We start from the raw sequence: 20519 nt of genomic DNA, 5'->3' as shown, positions 1-20519 counted from the left end.
AAAATAATAATACTATATTTGTCCATCTTGCAGATGAAATCCATTTTTTGATCTGCTATCAACAGTGCTTAATTTGAGCCGGATCCTGACGGAAATTTTGGACTGTTTCGTTCCGCAACCCATTTGCCAGGAGGCGGTACCTCTCGTGGCACGAAAAAGTATTCACCATATGCAATGTAAAAATTCTAATCACAGTTCATTCAATTTAGCCTCCTCTATAATTCTCCTGCTCCCTAAAAAAATGTAATGTGAAAATAATTGATATTCTAACACCTGATTAGTGTTGGGCTGACCTGGGTTTATGGTTTGCACAACATTGTAGTCTAGAATGATATTAACTTCCTAGGATCTCTCTCTGCTCTAATAGACATGAGCCCGCAATTGATCTCTCCAGCGTTGCACTTCATCTATTTCCTTATAGAATCATAGCCGCGGGAAGAGTGCTGCAGGTGCCGCAACTCCTCTGATAAATTGAAATACAATTGTCAAAAGTTATAGAATTACTGCTTTCCGTTCAGGAAAATAAATGTAATAATTTGGAATACTACATCAGGAGTAGTCCTATAATTTAGCCACAGAGGATCAATAGCTTTTTCTTCTTCTTAGCCTAGCTGTGGATGGTGTGTAGTCCAATCACAAGGCATGCCTACAGCTGGGAACGCAAGGCAAATCTGTCAGCGAACGGCATGCAGCCAAAACAGGCCTTTCACAATATTTCATATGCAATCGTGGGAAAACACCGGTTGGAAAGCAAATGGAAAGAAGAAGACTAATCTGTCTGTAGGCTACCAAATATGTTATCAACTTGCAAATAGGCCTATTGATCAAACAGTATTGTTTACAAAGTAAAAAATAATAAGAGAGAGAGAGGCTCCTGGCACGAGCGCATCAGCCATCACCGTTGAGTGAGCTGTGCATCATTGGGTGAGTCAGTGAAACAGGAAAGCTTTATCAGGACTAATTTCCTCCTCATAAATGTACAATATCAGTCTTTCCACACACCTAGGCTAATGATGGGGGAAAAATTCATTCAGATGCCACGCGGTTACTCATCCCTGCACCTTAGAGGTCCCATGTACATAGATGTGGAACACTGGTCACTTTAACAACGTTCACATACTGTTTTACCCAGCAGTAGTCAAGTCCATACTATTCAACTATTGCTGTACATACACTATCCACGTATTCTTCAGATATAGTATATATTCTATCCCCATACTGACAATACATCACACTTAATCTCCGGATTCCAACATTGCGCATCCTAATATATTTCTTAATTCCATTATTTTACTTTGGATTTGTGCGTATTATGTATTGTTAGATATTACTGCACTGTTGGAGCTAGGAACACAAGCATCTAATTACACTCGCAATAACATCTGCTAAACATGCGTATGCAACAAATAACATTTGATTTAGGTAATTTAGCAGACGCTCTTATCCAGCGCGACTCACAGTCAGTGCATTTAACTTATTGGAGCTAGTTAAGACAACCATACATCCCAATCATTTTACATCATTTAGGTTAATAAAGTAGACAGATTCTAGCAGTAGATTATAGTGTTAGCTTGCAGATGGTTGAGAAGAATAGAACAGACATCTTCTCTCCCTGGGGAACCAATGACGTCAGCTTCCTCTGTTGATGGCAACTTCTATAAACTACAAAGCTCTTGCCTGCCACAACAAAGCAGAACAGACACAGAGAAACCAACAGAAACCAACAGCACTGTAAAGAACATAAGAGGAGGTATACGGACGTAAAAAGGGCAACACAATAGACAATTTCAGAATGCATTTCCTCTCATGGAGCAGATTGAGTCAAACCGCCTGACAGATTGTGTCTGTTCCATGTCGCACACAGAGAGATATATGGCCAGAGGACATATGTGTGAGTGTGCGTACACTTTAATTACATGAATGCAGGAGACAGCTAAGAGAGGGTAGCTAATGCCTGGTGGGCACACCGTGACCTGTCACTAAATAAAAGAGCCGCCACAGAATTGCCCAACAAAACAGACAATCACAAGCAAGTACACTCTAGTTGGACACTCAGAGGTCAGAGAAGTCTAATACGCATTAGTGTATGCACTGTCAGACACTATGGGAAGATGTCCCCACGTCCTGTCTCCTCTCTCCCCCTTCTCAAAACCCATTGGAGGAAAAGGTCAGAGGGGAGGGACCACTGGCTTTCTCATCCAATGGGTTTTGAGAAGGAGATGAGGAAGAAGATGCGAGGGGTATGCATTATTTAGATCTTCCCCATGGCCCCATCCAGAAACTACCTCAACCGGCTCCTACCCCCTTAGGCACTCGTTCTGAGAGTCTGGCTCCTTCTCAATACATATTTTCTTGATTCCTGGCACTCTCCCTCTCCTCACTTTGTTCTCAAAATGCACGGGAGCAGGAGGGAATGGACCTTGGGCTTTTTCCTCCAATACGGTCAAGAAGGAGCCTAGGCAATACTGGATGGGAAGGAATCATAGATTCCGGGGTGGTCTGTCATCACATGATGTAAGAGGGTAAAGTTGGTAGATTGAGATATTAAGCTGATACGCGATAGGCAATATGGTGACAGAAATCAAGAAAAAAAAACACCTGATGGTCCTTCTCCGTCCTGCCCTTCTCGCAACCCAGCTCAGCCCTCAGAGTCTGCAGTTCCTGATCTTTCTGGCCAATGAGAGCAGAGAGTTGTAGGGTGTGCTCTGTGGTTGGTGTGTCCGTCCCGTGGTCTCTGCCAGTACTTTGTAGCTGTTGGATCACAGCTTCCTGGTTCATCACAGATATCCTCAGTTGATCTATGACACTGGAGGGACAAAAAGTAGGCTACGTTGTGTTTACATTATCAAAAACATTTATCCCCATTATAAACAAAATACATATTGTCCTTACATTTAGGTGCCATAACACAAAACATAACACAAAAGTATTAGGTTTCATACTCAAGGCAGGTGAAATGGAAGAGACAGAGGAAATCAGAGCTACATAATCATCTAATTTCTCCATGATCAACATGTTGGTGTCAGTGTAGAATATCACAGCAGATATTAAATTAAAAGTACATGGGCTGCAATTGAAATGGAACCCTATTCCCTATATAGTAAACTACTTTTGAACGGCACCGTATAGGGAATAGGGAGCCATTTTGGACACAGCCGAGGTTTTACACTTTGTTGAAAAAAACCTTTGTATCGGTCCTTACCCGTTTTTCTCCTGTAGAGCCTGCTGCAGGTCGTGGCTGGGAACATGGATGGGGGTGAAGGTTCCCGACCGGCCCAGGGCCAAGAGCTGCTTCTCCATATCAATGCTTCTCACCTTCTCCTGCTCAGCAATGGCGGCCATCTTGTCGACTTCCTTCTCGGCCGCTCTCAGACCCTGACATGGAAGAGAAAATTGATGGGAATGTTCCAAGACTAGTCACTGACCTTTTCCAATAATGTGCCTTTTCATTATCACCTAACTTTGACTAAAGTATCTTAGACACATGGTAAGACCAGTGGAGGCTGCTGAGGGGAGGACGGCTCATAATAATGGCTGGAACGGAGCAAATGGAAACCATGTGTTTGATATATTTGATACCATTCCGCTGATTCCGCCATTACCACAAGCCCGTCCTCCCCAATTAAGGTGCTCTGTATACAGTGTTCATATTAGTGCAGTAATACCATAGCCCAGTGCTCACCTGCTCCAGCTCAGCGATGCGCTTGTTGAGAGTGTCTCGGAGTGCATCCATCTCTCTGTGGGCTCGCTCTCTCACACGCAGGGAGTCACCAGACTCTCTACCTGCCAGGCTCTCCAACGCTTTCCTGATAACAAGACAGGAGTGATCAAAGTTTATTTATTTATTTATTATTTGGATTTTCAATATTTGACAGAATAAACTAAAGTTATTTGACAAGTAAATGGCAAAAATACACAACTGGCCCCCTAACACACACTTGGATCAATGACAGTCAATGTTTACCAACTAATGAACTAGTGATTAATCAAAGAGTGAAAAGTGAGTCAGGACTATTGATGACTGAAATGACAGTCAGTAGTCTGTACTCGCAGACCGATGGCGTCGGCCGCAGTCTGTACTCGCAGACCGATGGCGTCGGCCGCAGTCTGTACTCGCAGACCGATGGCGTCGGCCGCAGTCTGTACTCGCAGACCGATGGCGTCGGCCGCAGTCTGTACTCGCAGACCGATGGCGTCGGCCGCAGTCTGTACTCGCAGACCGATGGCGTCAGCCGCAGTCTGTACTCGCAGACCGATGGCGTCAGTAGTCGGTACTCAAACAGTATCAGTAGGCTGTACTCACGATGCAGACACCAGTAGCTCATGCTTCTCTGCCAGATCTCTCTTCATAGACTCCACCTCCACCTTCAGCTCAATGTTCTGAGGAGGACAATCATTCAGTCAAATTCCATTCACTTTAACAGATATTTTACATGGAGAAACCTGGCACACCGTAGCTTAGCTCCAATAGTTCATTCCTGCATTGTATTTTGTTTGGAGTGGTTCCTAAAGCACTCCAAGTATGGTCTGAGAATAAGTTGAGTATGGTCCTCAACTGCATACTTCAACAATGTAATTCGCTTTGGCACTGGAAGCTATGTGTTCATATCATAACAATGAGTAGGTGTGTACTCAATTGCAGGCGGATCATCGTAAAATAGAATACAGAAATAAAATAAGACAATATTTTTCTATGACGAAGACAACAGACTTGTCTCTAAGATCAGTAGACTGAGTTTAGTAGATCAGTGAGATATGTCAGTTGTGCATTTAGTAAAGTAGTGAAACTGGTCTGAGATCAGTGGGCTAAATGTAAGACACCAGGTTCTCCAAAGGATTTTTAAACAAGGTGGTGCTGCTGCTGCGTACGGCAGTGGGAGACCCACAAGGTGGAGCAGCGCCACTCTTACATTCTTTGGAGAGAACCCTAAGACATGGTAGATGAGTATTTAGTCAAGTAGTGAGACTGGTCTGAGATCAGTGGGATAAACTCTGGTGGGGGTTAGCTGTGTTTTTGGGTGGAACTAGGGCTGGAAGATATGGACAAAATATCATATAAATATTTTTCAAATTTTTGACAGTATTTGATGACATTTTGTGTTTTGGAATAATAATAAAGTTCTAAAATATGCTTTCCAAGAAGTTGATGACCCCAGGGTGGCAACACACACATTATAGGCTTTCTCCATTTATACTGTTCAATCCAACTCCAAACAAAAGTAATGGCCAGCATTTACCTGTACTTTTATTATCATTTCGACACTGTGCCACGCAGTATGATGAGGCAAAAAAATCTAGGCCTAGTGTGAACTGTTGGAGTCATGATATATAATGACTATTCTAATTCTATAGATGGAATATAGTGGGCAGCACAGGAGGTTGGTGGCACTTTAATTGGAGAGGGCAGCCTTTTGGTAAGTGGAATGAAGGGAGTAAGTGGAATGGTATCAAATATGTCAAAACATGGTTTCCTTGTGTTTGATGCCATTCCATTTGCTCCGTTCCAGCAATTATTCATGACTCTATTCATATCCCCGGAGAAAAAGCAGCCATCCTTCCCTCAGCAGCCTCCACTGGTGGGCAGCACCTTGAATGCATTGTTGTTCGACACGACAACAAATGAATATATCACGGAGGAATTATTGACAGGGTAGGAACCAGTGTTGATCAGAGAGCGTGAATCTAGCTGCACATTTGAATTCACGGGCAATAAAGATAAAACACCATGTTAAAAACTTATTACACATTAGGAATGTGACCAAAATAGCTTTTTACCACCTGAAACACTGCCATGCTTTGATTACAAACAGGCTTGACTACTGTAATGCTCTCCTGACTGGTCTACCCAAGAAAGCCATTGGTCAACTGCAAAACATTCAGAATGCTTAAGCACAGGTACTGACCAGGACCAGACAAAGAGCACACATTACACCGATTTTAAGGTCTCCGCACGGGCTGCCTATGAGTTTAAGAATTCATTTGGAGATTATTCTATAGTTTTTTAAAACAATCCACAATTGTGCACACCAATACATGTCAGACATGCTTTTAAGTGATGGACCCAGTAGGTCCCTCAAGTCCCCTGGCACAAAGTCTAGGACCAAGAGGCATGGCAAGGCAGCCTTTATGCCCCAGCCTCTGGAATAGCCTGTCAGAGAACCTGAGGGGGGCAGACACCGTGGATATATTAAAGAGAGATAAAAAAAATATGTTTTAAGATCTTTGCTTTTCCTTAGGGTACTTTTTAGTTGTTTAGTTTGTATTGTTCTTTAGTTGTTTTATCTTATGTTTGTTGTGTAGTAAATATTTCAGCTTTTATTTTTTTTATTGTTTATTAGTTTTTCCTGTAAAGCACATTCCATGTTTGAAATGTGCTGTAGAAATAAAGCTCGATTTGATTTGAGTCAGTGTTTCCATGGGGCCCTAATTAGACGTTACATTACATGTTTTCTTACTTCATGTAGCTAGCTAGCCAAAATATTCATGCTTCACCTATTCCTCTCTGATAAGATACCATTGCACAAACATGCTTATCTAGGCCTATGCCAGCATTGGTACCAGGCACTATTAGCTAGCTAGGTTTGCTGACTCGTAATACATTTATCAAGCTAAATAGCCAGCTAACTAGTGATTAGCATTAGCGGCTAACACAAATTATTTTAGCAACAACTTGCTAAGACTAACAAGCAGACAGTAGTTTGCAGACAGTAAAATAAAATAATAGTGTAATTCTAGAATGCTTGTGGAAAGCAGCATGTCACCAACATCTTGTTGCATCCATCTGACCATGCAGAGTGAACAGGAAGAAAGTGCTTGTAACTCCGTGGTCGAGCAACTAATCTCTCCTTGAGTGACAGGGGGCATGGCTTGGTGTGTTTAGTGGCATGCAGGAGTAGAGGGAGAGAGAGATGACTAAAGTATCAAACAGAGTAAACAAAAAAAATTGACCAAATAAGCGGATTTGTTAAGTTCCGGATCACATTTAACAAACCAAACATTGAAATACCATTATAGAGGGTAAAGCAAAAACTCAAACTGGTCCATACATCAATACCGGTATATAATAAAATACAGTATACCGCCCAGCCCTAGGTGGAACAATGGCCTGTTGTATTCATGGCTGCTGGGGCCATGTGGTCATCGTTCCTAATTATGGCCCTCGCTACATATTCGTTGCCAGACCCACTGGCTCCAGGTCATCTACAAGTCCATGCTAGGTAAAGCTCCGCCTTATCTCAGTTCACTGGTCACGATGGCAACACCCACCCGTAGCACGCGCTCCAGCAGGTGTATCTCACTGATCATCCCTAAAGCCAAAACCTCATCTGGCCGCCTTTCGTTCCAGTTCTCTGCTGCCTGTGACTGGAACGAATTGCAAAAATCGCTGAAGTTGGAGACTTTTATCTCCCTCACCAACTTCAAACATCTGCTATCTGAGCAGCTAACCGATCGCTGCAGCTGTACATAGTCTATCGGTAAATAGCCCACCCAATTTTACCTACCTCATCCCCATACTGTTTATATTTATTTACTTTTCTGCTCTTTTGCACACCAGTATCTCTACCTGTACATGACCATCTGATCATTTATCACTCCAGTGTTAATCTGCAAAATTGTAATTATTCGCCTACCTCCTCATGCCTTTTGCACACAATGTATATAGACTTTTTCTACTGTGTTATTGACTTGTTAATTGTTTACTCCATGTGTAACTCTGTGTTGTCTGCTCACACTGCTATGCTTTATCTTGGCCAGGTCGCAGTTGTAAATGAGAACTTGTTCTCAACTAGCCTACCTGGTTAAATAAAGGTGAAAAAAAATAAATAAATGAATGACTGAGTCACATATTACATTATCATGGCACTGACGGGTGTGAATGACGTAACACATGACCACACACCCCTCTACACACACACACCGTTTTGTATATGTCCTCTGTGGAGTCGTCGCATTTCTGCTGCATGCGCTCCTCCATGAAGTAAATACGCAGCTTCAGGTTGAAGTTCTCCTTCTTCAGAGTCATGATTTGCTGAGAATAGAAGGAGAAGAAAAGAAATACAGACTTATGTAACCTCAGACTTCATTTGATTAGAAAAGGAGACACTGACGGACAATGAAAACTAAAAGTTATGACCATTAAAGCTACTACCTTCTTGAAAATCAGACCATTCTATAACCATCCTATGTATAACTGCCTATACAGTCTATAACAAGGCTACTACAAATACAGTAAATGAGGTCAAAATAACATAGCAGCTGAGCAATTTATCCCCGGAGAAAAAGCAGTCATTTCACATGGTCCAGTAGAGAAGCACACACACAGAGAGACATAGAAAGAGAGAAAGAGGACGGGGGATGGGGGTAGTGTAATAAGCCATGTTTGAGAGAGTTTTTGTGGTCTGGGAAAGGGGAGAGGTATTCAGCTTCGGCAGACTGTGCTACAGGGCCTTTAACTGCACACATCTGGAGCAGGAGATGGAGTCCAGATGACCACTCTACCAACATCTAATCATCAAGCATAGGGAGAAAAGAGAAATCTGAGTAAACCACTGAAATTCAGCAGGCTTCCCCTACTGTAGGCTCTCCCCCCCATGCTTGGAACAAGGCTAAGTGGTTGTCGTCTTCTCCTTGGTTTGGCTAGACACTGGATCAGGCTTATTAAAAACCATAATATCCGACATGTCTGTCGCTGATACATGCATGCTGCAGTGGTCTGTATTTCCATTCAATGGTTTACCATGAAATGATTACCATTTTAAATGGAACATATTAGGATAAATAACTAGTTTGAGACAGACAATGCTCGTTAGAGTCTCAGAGGATCCTTTTTATTTAACCTTTATTTAACTTGGTAAGTCAGTTAAGAGCAAATTCTTATTTACAATGACGGCCTACACCGGCCAAACCTTAAAGATGCTGGGCCAATTGTGCCCAGCCACCCTTTGGGACTCCCAATTACGGCCAGTTGTGATACAGCCTGGAATTGAACCAGGGTCTGTAGTGACGCCACTAGCACTTAGATGCAGTGCCTTAGACCGCTGAGCCATTTGGGATCCTGACACATGAACAGCCCTCTTGAAATTGTATCTACAATGGTTGGAGACCTTGTCAGGTAAGGCAGAAAACATCTCCTTAATAGGGATTGAAGTGATGAAAATTCCTCACATTCTCGTAGTCTTTTAGGGTGAGAGCGGTCTTGACAGGGGACATCTTATCTGGAAATGTAGGGGCTGTAAAAGAACAAGAGGGAGAATTTACATTAGTTCAGTTCACATACAGTAATGACCATAGAAATAAGAATGAATAGAAAGGTTGTCTACATTCAAGTCAATGATGGCATAATGGGTGAACTGGCAGCCATTTTGAGTGTACTCATGCCATGAAGTAAAAGGAGGAAGGAAGTGCACCCTGTGCTGTAATTTGTTGAGTCAGCTTAACTTACATTACAAAAAATACATTCCACTGCATGAGCGATATCAGTTAGCATCATTTGAATTAATATTCTACATTAACAATCAGTTGACAGAACATTCCAAAATACCCTGGAAATGATTGAGTCACAATACCAGGCAGCCATTGCAAGTGTACCCATGAATTTGCCAGTCAATTGCCAGGGTTAGAGCTTTCAAGCCCATTCTATTCATTCTTATTTATATGATAATGACATAGTTCATCTTAAAACCTTTGGTACAGTACCAAGCTTTTATTCTGAAAAACACCAGGGTAAATCATAGTGATGATAAGCACACACAGATCAGAGGTGAAATAGACTGAGTGTTATCTTGGAAAGCTGCACCGTTTATCACCCCAGTGAGCCAAGCCAACCACAGACTGACTGACTCCACCACTGCTCATATAACACTAAATAAATCAACAGCACATTTGTATACTACACTAATAACCTGATCACAGCCCCACTGCTTAACATGGGAACTATCACTCTTCAGTTTTACAGTTTATTTTGCTTCTCAAAAATGACCAGCGGACATGTTCAATCTCATATTCAGTTGGGTAGTTAAGCGTCCCCAGTCCCAGAGGAGAGTCCAGTCTGCAGCTTGGAGTCACGGTGGCGTGTCAGCTACAGGCTGCAAAGAGACGCTATAATTGTCTCAGGTGTCTGGTTACCTAGAAGTTTAGCACAGCTGAGCCTGACGGAAAGCCCTGCTAAAAAGGTGTCTGGATCAGCTGGCAAAAAAGAAATAAAAAAATAAAATGCAGATTCGTACCTGGAGTCAGTAAATCAATTGATTGTACAAAGCAGTTGCTCTGCACATACTCTGTGATTGTTTGTTCAACAGAAAATAATAGTATAGTATTCTCACACTCTCAAAGTCACAACACTCAAGGGTAGGTAACCTAGGTAGTGGTACCCTAGAGGAGCACACGGAAGCACGTACTGTACCTGTCATGTTGTCCATGGAGAAATCCCCGACATCTATGGAGTCTGGGAGTTTGGACATGCTACAGCTGGGGACAAAAATGAATCCATTAGGGAAAGAAACAAACAGCCAATCTGAGTCTGGATCCAACATGTGAACTCAACATTGTAGGTAATAGGCTGTAACACACAGCCAAAGTATCAGTCAATACCACAATCAAAACTACAGAAAACCTCCTCTCTAGCACAGCCAATGCAAAATTGTGCAATCAAATGCACTGCAAAAAGATAAAAAATACAAATACAAAAAAATGTCCTGATGTAGTTTAGGCATTACTCATGCTTGGCTCGCCTGTTCCCTAGCCCCTAAGGAAGCTCCATAAATAGCAGGAGAATTAGTCTCTGGTTCTTGTGATTCATTATGACAGTGCAATGCTTTTCTCTACCAGGTCACTGTTTAGGTTATTCCTCAGTGTGCAATGCAGAGTAGACTGGACTGGAGAAGACCATGTGCCAATGGCAGGCTGACTCTCAGGTCCAGAGCACAGGGTACAGACTTAAGAGGGCTTTCATTGCTAAACAAGCAGCTACTGTGGACCTGCTCAGCCAAACATCACTCAGACAAGAAGGGAACACAGTGGAGTCACACAGTCAGACACACAACACAATGCACACATCTGGACAAGGCTGATGACATTGGGGAAATAATAAGATTGCGATGAAAACAGTGCTGTCAAAGCCAGTGATGGGGAAGCTTTGCTACCACTAAGCTAAGCTCACAACTAACCAATATTAGATAGCTGCCCCTACAATCGGCACCAACATCTCTCAGGCCTTCCTAACCCAAGTGAATATTACCCAACCATTTGGAGAGAGAAACCATGTCTAACCCACTGTTAACGTGTCTACACTCTCTCAGCCATTTAAGCTGCCCTGACTTTTGGCTCTAACAATATGACCAGCTCTGTACGACTTCCTTCCCTCTCTTCCCCTGGCAGTGGCGCTGATCCCAGAGCCCAGCAAACACTCATGTCCACAGCAGTGGTATGGTCTACTCATATTGGGTGCCTACTGCCCAGGAGCAAGATTGTATAATACTTGTCAACAGGTTTGAATAAGACAGACCAATTACAAGTGTTAACCACAGGGCACTCACAAACTCAGTCACAGCAGCAATGACGCAAACAACTCAGGGACAACACCACAGCAGAGAACAGACCCAGATATTAACAGGATGGTTCAGTTTTGACAACTGATTTGACAACACTGGCAGGAATCACCACACAGACAGACCCACCCACAGACAGACACCCTTTGCGTGTCACTAAGCACTATTTAACCACAAAGTCAGTGCTTACCAAAAGTAGGAGGACTAACGGGCTGGCATAGGATATAGCTATGATGTCGTCTTGTTCACTGTGTGATAGGTGTGTGTGACATGTACACAGTTATAGCTCAGTGTCTATGAAAATAAAGCATTGTAGAGTAACAGTACCAATGACTTGACACATGCCAACTCTTTTACTCAGCGTACTATGAGCCGGAATGAGGTGGCCAGTAAACATCGACTTCCTCTTTGTACATTTTCATTTTCCTGTTTAGCATTCCAATACCAGTTACAAAGCCTAATATTACATAACGAGTAAGAATAGTTGTAGAGATCTTTGCTCTGGAGTAACCAAATTGCACTTTTTAATGGCTGATTTAAGTGAGTCAGGTTTCAGAATGAAGTCATTTACACCACACCTGTTGCTTATGTCTTGAACTACTGTGGAGACTTACCACCTGGATGATCCCATTCAACACACGCACCCACCTTATTTATTGGTGGGATACATAGTTAAACAATTCTCTGGAACACATCGACGCTCACGCAGCTACTATTTTAACCTTGGCCAGGAGTCTAAGGATAGCAATATGTCCAACAAATTACAACTAAAACAAAACAAGTAGGTTAATCTACAACTAGACTCTCTCTAGCTTACAATGGGGTAAAATGAGAGGCTCACCTACCAATATTAGATGGTGACTCACTTCATGGCAAGCATACAGGAAGAAAAAAATATCCGTATTGGCTAGCCTAAACATTACATAGTTGCAAGGAAGAAACAAACACATGCGTGGTTTCCGCTTTTCACGTGGACTCTCCGAAAATTATTAGAGGGGAGGACTTTGCTGATTTGTTGTGACAGGGAACGACTGAGCCACATGTGAAGTCATCATCCGTAGTGTTTAAAAATAGACTAGTATCACAAGCGCAGACAGCAATAAACCACATGACCTTGCCAGTAAATCCATGACCAACTGTACTCAATAGAGCTAGCTAGTGTAGCTAAATATGAAAGAACAAATGGGCTAGTTTGCCTGACAGACTTGACAGACTGCTTGTAACAGTCGGAGGTTAATGTCATACATTTGTTTGGAAATGTTCTCTACCCATGCCAGAATGTTGACTATAATATAATAGCTCTGGTGTAGAATTCTGCAGTCAGCATGCCAATTGCACACTCCCTCAAAACTTGAAACTAGAGGTCGACCGATTAAATCGAAACGGCCGATTATTTAGGGCCGATTTCAAGTTTTCATAACAATAGGTAATCAGCATTTTTGGACACCGATTGCGGGCGATTACATTGCACTCCACGAGGAGGCTGTATGGCAGGCTGACTGCCTGTTACCGAGTGCAGCAAGAAACCAAGGTAAGTTACTAGTTAGCATTAAACTTATCTTGTAAAAAACAATCAATCTTAACATAATCACTAGTTTAATACACATGGTTGATAATATTACTAGTTCATCTAGCTTGTCCTGCGTTGTATAATCGATGAGGTGCCATTTAATTTTGCATCGAATCACAGCCTACTTCGCCAAACTAGGGATGATTTAACAAGCGCATTCGCAAAAAAAAGGCACTGTCGTTGCACCAATGTGTTCCTAACCATAAACATCAATACCTTTCTTTAAAATCAATACACAAGTATATATTTTTAAACCTGCATATTTAGTAAATATTGCCTGCTAACATGAATTTCTTATAACTAGGGAAATTGTGTCACTTCTCTTGCGTTCCGTGCAAGCAGTCAGGGTATATGCAGCAGTTTGGGCCGCCTGGCTCGTTGCGAACTGTGTGAAGACCATTTATTCCTAACAAAGACCGTAATTAATTTGCCAGAATTGTACATAATTATGACATAACATTGATGGTTGTGCAATGTAACAGAAAAATTTAGACTTAGGGATGCCACCCGTTAGATAAAATACGGAACGGTTCCGTATTTTACTGAAAGAATAAACGTTTTGTTTTCAAAATTATACTTTCCGGATTTGACCATATTAATGACCTATGGCTTGTATTTCTGTGTGTAATTATGTTATAACTAAGTCTATGATTTGATATATGATAGAGCAGTCTGAGCGATGGTAGGCAGCAGCAGGCTCGTAAGCATTCATTCAAACAGCACTTTTGTGCGTTTGCCAGCAGCTCTTCGCTGTGCTTCAAGCATTGCACTGTTTATGACTTCAAGCCTATCAACTCCCGAGATTAGGCTGGTGTAACCGATGTGAAATGGCTAGCTAGTTAGCGGGGTGCACGCTAATAGCGTTTCAATCGGTGACGTCACTCGCTCTGAGACCTTGAAGTAGTTGTTCCCCTTGCAGAGGCTTTTGTGGAGCGATAGGTAACAATGCTTCGAGGGTGGCTGTTGTCGACGTGTTCCTGGTTCGAGCCCAGGTAGGAGCGAGGACAGGGACGGAAGCTATACTGTTACACTGGCAATACTAAAGTGCCTATAAGAACATTCAATAGTCAAAGGTATATGAAATACAAATGGTAGAGAGAGAAATAGTCCTATAATAACTACAACTTAAAACTTCTTACCGGGGAATATTGAAGACTCATGTTAAAAGGAACCACCAGCTTTTTTACATGGCACATATTGCACTTTTACTTTCTTCTCCAACACTTTGTTTTTGCATTATTTAAATCAAATTGAACATGTTTCATTATTTATTTGAGGCTAAATTGATTTTATTGATGTATTATATTAAGTTAAAATAAGTGTTCACGGGGCCTCCCGGGTGGCGCAGTGGTTAAGGGCGCTGTACTGCAGCGCCAGCTGTGCCACCAGAGGCTCTGTCTCAACCGGCCGCGACCTGGAGGTCCGTGGGGCGACACACAATTGGCCTAGCATCGTCCGGGTTAGGGAGGGCTTGGCCGGTAGGGATATCCTTGTCTCATCGCGCACCAGCGACTCCTGTGGCGGGCCGGGTGCAGTGCATGCTAACCAAGGTTGCCAGGTGCACGGTGTTTCCCGACACATTGGTGCGGCTGGCTTCTGGGTTGGATGCGCGCTGTGTTAAGAAGCAGTTGCTTATCGGAGGGTTAAAATTCAACAACATTTTTTTTTTTTTTTATTACAAAATAAAAAAAGTCATTATTACAAATAAATAAAAATAAAAAATAAATCTGCTTTTTTGGTCCTCCAAAACTCGGTATCGGCGTTGAAAAATCATCTGCGGCATTGTGTTGTGTGACACAACTGCACATTTTTGTGGCCTTTTATTGTCCTCAGCACAAGGTGCACTTGTGTGATGATCATGCTGTTTAATCAGCTTCTTGACAGGTGGATGCACTATCTTGGCAAAGGAGAAATGCACACTAACAGGGATGTAAACACAATTGACATGCTGACTGCAGGAATGTCCACCAAAGCTGTTGCCAGAGAATACAGTGTTTTTCTACCATAAGCTGCCTCCAAAGTCATTTTAGAGAATTTGTCAATATGTCCAACCGGCCTCACAACCACAGACCACATGTAACCACACCAGCCCAGGACCTCCACATCTGGCTTCTTCACCTGCCGGATAATCTGATAATCTAATATTTCTGTCTGTAATAAAGCCCTTTTGTGGGGAAAAACGAATTCTGATTGGCTCGGCCAGGCTCCCAAGTGTAGGCTTATGCCCTCCCAGGCATGGCTGCGACCCTGCCCAGTCCAGTGAAATCCATAGACTAGAGCCTAATACATTTATTTCATTTATTTTTTATTTAAGTATAGTTATCCTAGAGATAAACTTTATGTCCCAAAAACCATGCATAAACACAGTGAATATAATGTATGTATAATGCCTACATGTTAAGAGTAACTCGCCAACCAGGGTAATACGCCTTTACTTCTCACAGAAACCACTTCATGACACCCCCCCCCCCAACACTTTCCCTGGTTGCCACTACTCATGATCAACTAAAAATATTATGTTTCATACAAGTTATTTTGAGGTAGAGTGGCATTGTACCCCAAGTTACCCAACAATTGACATGTGTTACATTTAGCCCCACTCTCCCCTATGCACTTACTGCTAATTGCAAAGCTGTAAAGTGCATAACCATGCCACTGCTAAAAACTCAGTTTAAAATGGTGCAGGTCGTGCAGATTTAGGAGTTGAAAAATAAAGTAAGAATCGAAAGCTGGAATCCCTTTTTTTAACAAAGGCCATTAAAACTGCTGTTCTGGCGATTGCAAGAACTGTTGTGCATTGACTGTGTGTCAGAATCCATTTTTTCCTCCCTATGGCTCACATAACTAGAATAGCCAACGAGAGGAATATTTATCTTGCATAGAACACACACGCCGATTCGGGTAAATAGATAATCTATTCTACTATGGGGTTTTCCGATTTTTCTATGAATTAGTCGTTTTGTTTGACCAGGAAAAGTAAACGTGGACTGTTCTACCATCTTCAAAGTGCGCCTAAGCAGAAATATTTTTTAATGTTCCATTTTTTTTAAATTATTGTTGCGTGGCGGCAATTATTTTTGCCTTGGCGGTGCGCCACAGCACATGGAACGGGAAAACACTGGTTAGTGCGCGTGCATGTTCTTCCGTCTTGTGCACGTGCTTCAGGTGATTAGCAAACAAATCGTGATAGCCACACAGAGACCAGTGTTTAACTCGTTTTAAAAATACTTTCCTGTGGATATGTTGTCTAATTTAAACTCACAAAAAGTCCAAATTAGCGGACAACAGGTAGAGTAAGTTCTAATTGAATTTAATTCTACATTCGCGTCAGAGGAGACGTATTGGATCTCATCACTACAAATGAACGTGACTTGTCAAGGGACAGCATAGGAACGTCGGGGTTAGTTAGTTATGCGAATTCACAATAATCAACTGCCTTGTTGGTTGTTAAGTTAGTTAACATTAACTAGCTATTAATATTTGACCACATCCGAGTGCATGAGTTGCGCAACTGTGGTGGCTTAAATCAAAATGTATGTCACCTGCTTCGCAGACAACAGGTGTAGCCCATTAGTGAAATGCTTACTTGCGGGTCCATTTCCAACAATGCAGTTAAAAATAAATGACACGAGGAATAACGAAGTAAAAATTGAGGTAGCTAGCTATGTAAAGTGACAAGATAACAGGAAAGATAAGACCGTAGCAGCATCGTATGTTGTGAGTCGTCAGTATGCACATGTTGGGGTGTCAGATTCCTCTGTGCATAGTCAGCAGGCTCAGGTAGTCATTTGACTAGCTATTTAGTAGTATTGTTTAGAATATTTGGTTTGAATGGATGTTAATGACAACAGTGGCAGCAAACGAGGCTAACTAGCGTTACTAGCCAGAACCAGTTGGCAACCAGCTACCATAAGATTTGTAACAACTAAGTTAACGGAAACACGATAACTAGCTTGTGCAAAGTCAAGTGAGGAGTTCAAATACAGGGGAAACTAACGCTAGCTATTAGTTGCAGCCCTATTGTCTTACCAGTCAAACAAATACCACAGACCACTTGAGCTAGCTAGCTTTAACCATAGTAAGCTAATAACGTTTTATTAACACCAATTTTGAACTTTAGTTGAGACGTTAGCTAGAAATGCTAGCGAGGTAAATTTAACATTATTGGCAGGCAAATCGCGTACCTTCCATTGATGTCAAAGGGAAGCGTCTGATCATCTCCAACGACGGAATCCATCCTGAAATGGTATTCCCTTTTAATTAATATCAATATTTACGCGTAAACCTCAACATGAAGCGGGTATAAAATTCAAAGCAGTCGTTACTACCGCCATTTTGATTTAACGTCATTATGGGTGTATTAATTATGTCTTGCAACGGAAGCCGTTTAACATTTTAAATAACCAAACGAACTGATGAGGGACGTACTTGAATTTGTCCAATAGAAACTCTGGTTTTCGTTGGAAAACGTTTTCGTTTGGAGTAAACGTTTTCTGTTGCAGAACTTTTGCAACAGAATAGGTGTAATGAATACACCCCAATGCCACCTCGTGTGCAACCTTGGAAATTCTAGGGTGGAGCCCAAAAGCAGGCGCGCAGTGTCCGATTGGTCAAAATAAATACACTTTTCCTAATGATTGGTGGGGAGGCTCATGGAAAAATGTAGTGTGTGTGTATGAAGCTGGCCTAGTTGTTAGGTACGCAAATACTCGGAAAATGAAACCATTGTTTTTATTTTAAAACTAAGAAAAATAATGAGTTAACAATTATTGCTTACATTATTTGACCATGGATGGACACTTTTTCATAATGACAACCAGTGATGTTATACAATTGAAATAACGCTTATGGCTTTGTCGTCTGCTCCCTTACAAAACATGTCATGTGGTAGTGTTATCACAAACAGTTTTAAAATATTGATCTATTTCCCTTGTGGTAGCTAAATTTACTCAAAATGTTCACATTTTAGGTTTACTAATCTCATATTCTAATGTTGTGACATTTGATGCCTCCACAGATTATAGCTGACTATGGTGGTTGCCTGGCATGAGTGGGGGAGTTTGGTCATTATGGTTTTACCTGGGTTCATAGCACCCTCTGCTGACCATCTATGGCAGTGGTTTTCAATCCTGGTCCTGGGGACCCAAAGGGGTGTACATTTTTGTTTTTGCCCTCGCACTACACACCTCATCAGGATTTGGATGATTTGAATCAGGTGTGTAGTGCGAGGGCAAACACAAACATGCGCACCCCTTTGGGTCCCCAGGACCCGGATTGAGAACCACTGATGGGAATGCTTGCTTCTTTAATTACAGATACAAAGCAAACCTGATACTAATGATCACCAAATCGTCAAATCCATTAGTTCTGGAATACATGAAACAAAATGTGGACTGCTAGGTTACTGGTACTTCAGCAGTGATCTTAGTGGACTTGGTCAATCAGGTCACTTTAGGGCAGGGGTGTCCAACATCCTGCCTGTGTAAAATGACTAAAACCAAATTGAAACTCTAGAAATTGTACTAGATATTCAGGGAGCTTTTAAAAAATCCCCAAACTATGGATAGAGGACTATTTTTGATGGAGTGGATATAAAGTGCATTCGGAAAGACCCCTTTACTTTTTCCACATTTTGTTACAGCATTATTCCAAAATGTATGAAATTGTTTTTTCCCCCTCAATCTACACACATCAATCTACACACAATACCCCATAATGACAAAGCAAAAACAGGTTTAGACATTTTTGCAAATGTATTGAACATTTTAAAAACTTTGCACATTTACATAAGTATTCAGACCCGATAGTCAGGATTTTGTTGAAGCACCTTTGAAAGTGATTATAGCCTCAAGTCTTATTGGGTATGACGCTACAAGCTTGGCACACCTATATTATTTGGGGAGTTTCTCCCATTCTTCTCTGCAGATCTTCTCAAGCTCTGTCAGGTTGGAGGGGGAGTGTCGCTACACAGCAATTTGAGGTCTCTCCAGAGATGTTCCGGGCTCTGGCTGGGCCCCTCAAGGACATTCAGAGACTTGTCCCGAAGCCACTCCTGCGTTGTCTTGGCTGTGTGCTTAGGGTCATTGTCCTGCAGTCTAAGGCACTGCATCTCAGTGGTAGAGGCGTCACTACAGACCCTGGTTAGATTCCAGGCTGTATCACAACAGTCTGTGATTGGGAGTCCCATAGGGCGGAGCACAATTGTCCCAGCGTCGTCCAGGTTAGGGTTTGGCCGGGGTAGGCCGTCATTGTAAATAAGTATTTGTTCTTAACTGACTTGCCTAGTTAAATAAAGGTTAAATAAAATAAAACATCTATTTACAGTTGAAGACAGAAGTTTACATACACTTAGGTTGGAGTCAATAAAACTCATTTTTCAACCACTCCACAAATGTCTTGTTAGCAAACTACAGTTTTGGCAAGTCTGTTAGGACATCTACTTTGTGCATGACACAAGTAGTTTTTCCAACTATTGTTTACAGACAGATTGTTTCACAAAAAAATCACTCTATCACAATTCCAGTGGGTCAGAAGTTTACATACACTAAGTTGACTGCCTTTAAACAGCTTGGAAAATTCCAGAAAATTATGTCATGGCTTTAGAAGCTTCTGATAGGCTAATTGACATCATTTGAGTCAATTGGAGGTGTACCTGTGGATGTATTTCAAAGCCTACCTTCAAACTCAGTACCCCTTTGCTTGACATCATGGGAAAATACAAATAAATCAGCCAAGACCTCGGAAAAAATTGTAGACCTCCACAAGTCTGGATCATCCTTGGGAGCAATTTCCAAACACCTGAAGGTACCACGTTCATCTGTACAAACAATAGTACGCAAGTATAAACACCATGGGACCACACAGCCGTCATACCTCTCAGGAAGGAGTCGTGTTCGGTCTCCTAGAGATTAGCGTACTTTGGTGCGAAAAGAGCAAATTAATCCCAGAATGACCGCAAAGGACCTTGTGAAGATGCTGGAGGAGACAGGTACAAAATTATCTATATCCACAGTAAAACAAGTCTTATATTGACATAACCTGAAAGGCCGTTCAGCAAGGAAGAAGCCTCTGCACCAAAACCGCCATAAAAAACAGACTACGGTTTGCAACTGCACATGGGGACAAAGATCGTACTTTTTGGAGAAATGTCCTCTGGTCTGATGAAACAAAAATATAACTGTTTGGCCATAATGACCATCATTATGTTTGGAGGAAAAAGGGGGACGCTTGCAAGAACACCATCCCAACCGTGAAGCACGGGTGTGGCAGCATCATGTTGTGGGGGTGCTTTGCTGCAGGAGGGACTGGTGCACATCACAAAATGGATGGCATCAAGAGGAAGGAAAATTATGTGGATATATTGAAGCAACATCTCAAGACATCAGTCAGGAAGTTAAAGCTTG

At 42.0% G+C, this 20519-nt stretch overlaps 1 protein-coding gene across 2 annotated transcripts in view; it reads right to left on the bottom strand.

Annotated features, from left to right (window-relative positions):
- LOC139408407 (CDK5 regulatory subunit associated protein 2) overlaps positions 1-17473 on the bottom strand; it is a 79080-nt gene extending 61607 nt beyond the window's left edge. For both annotated transcript variants that reach the window (XM_071152255.1, XM_071152256.1), the window contains exons 1-8: positions 17301-17473; positions 10403-10467; positions 9166-9230; positions 7919-8029; positions 4304-4380; positions 3683-3806; positions 3203-3375; positions 2599-2806 (exon numbers count right to left, since the gene is read on the bottom strand). In XM_071152255.1, the coding sequence (XP_071008356.1) occupies positions 2599-2806; positions 3203-3375; positions 3683-3806; positions 4304-4380; positions 7919-8029; positions 9166-9230; positions 10403-10467; positions 17301-17353 (876 nt within the window). In that variant the 5' untranslated portion in view covers positions 17354-17473. The remainder of the gene's footprint in view (positions 1-2598; positions 2807-3202; positions 3376-3682; positions 3807-4303; positions 4381-7918; positions 8030-9165; positions 9231-10402; positions 10468-17300) is intronic.
- Positions 17474-20519: the final 3046 nt, after the last annotated feature.

Source organism: Oncorhynchus clarkii, chromosome 5, assembly GCF_045791955.1.
Source record: "Oncorhynchus clarkii lewisi isolate Uvic-CL-2024 chromosome 5, UVic_Ocla_1.0, whole genome shotgun sequence".
Lineage (NCBI taxonomy): Eukaryota > Metazoa > Chordata > Actinopteri > Salmoniformes > Salmonidae > Oncorhynchus > Oncorhynchus clarkii.
The sequence above is the reverse complement of the archived record's forward strand: the minus strand, read 5'-3'. Positions and strand labels throughout refer to the sequence as shown.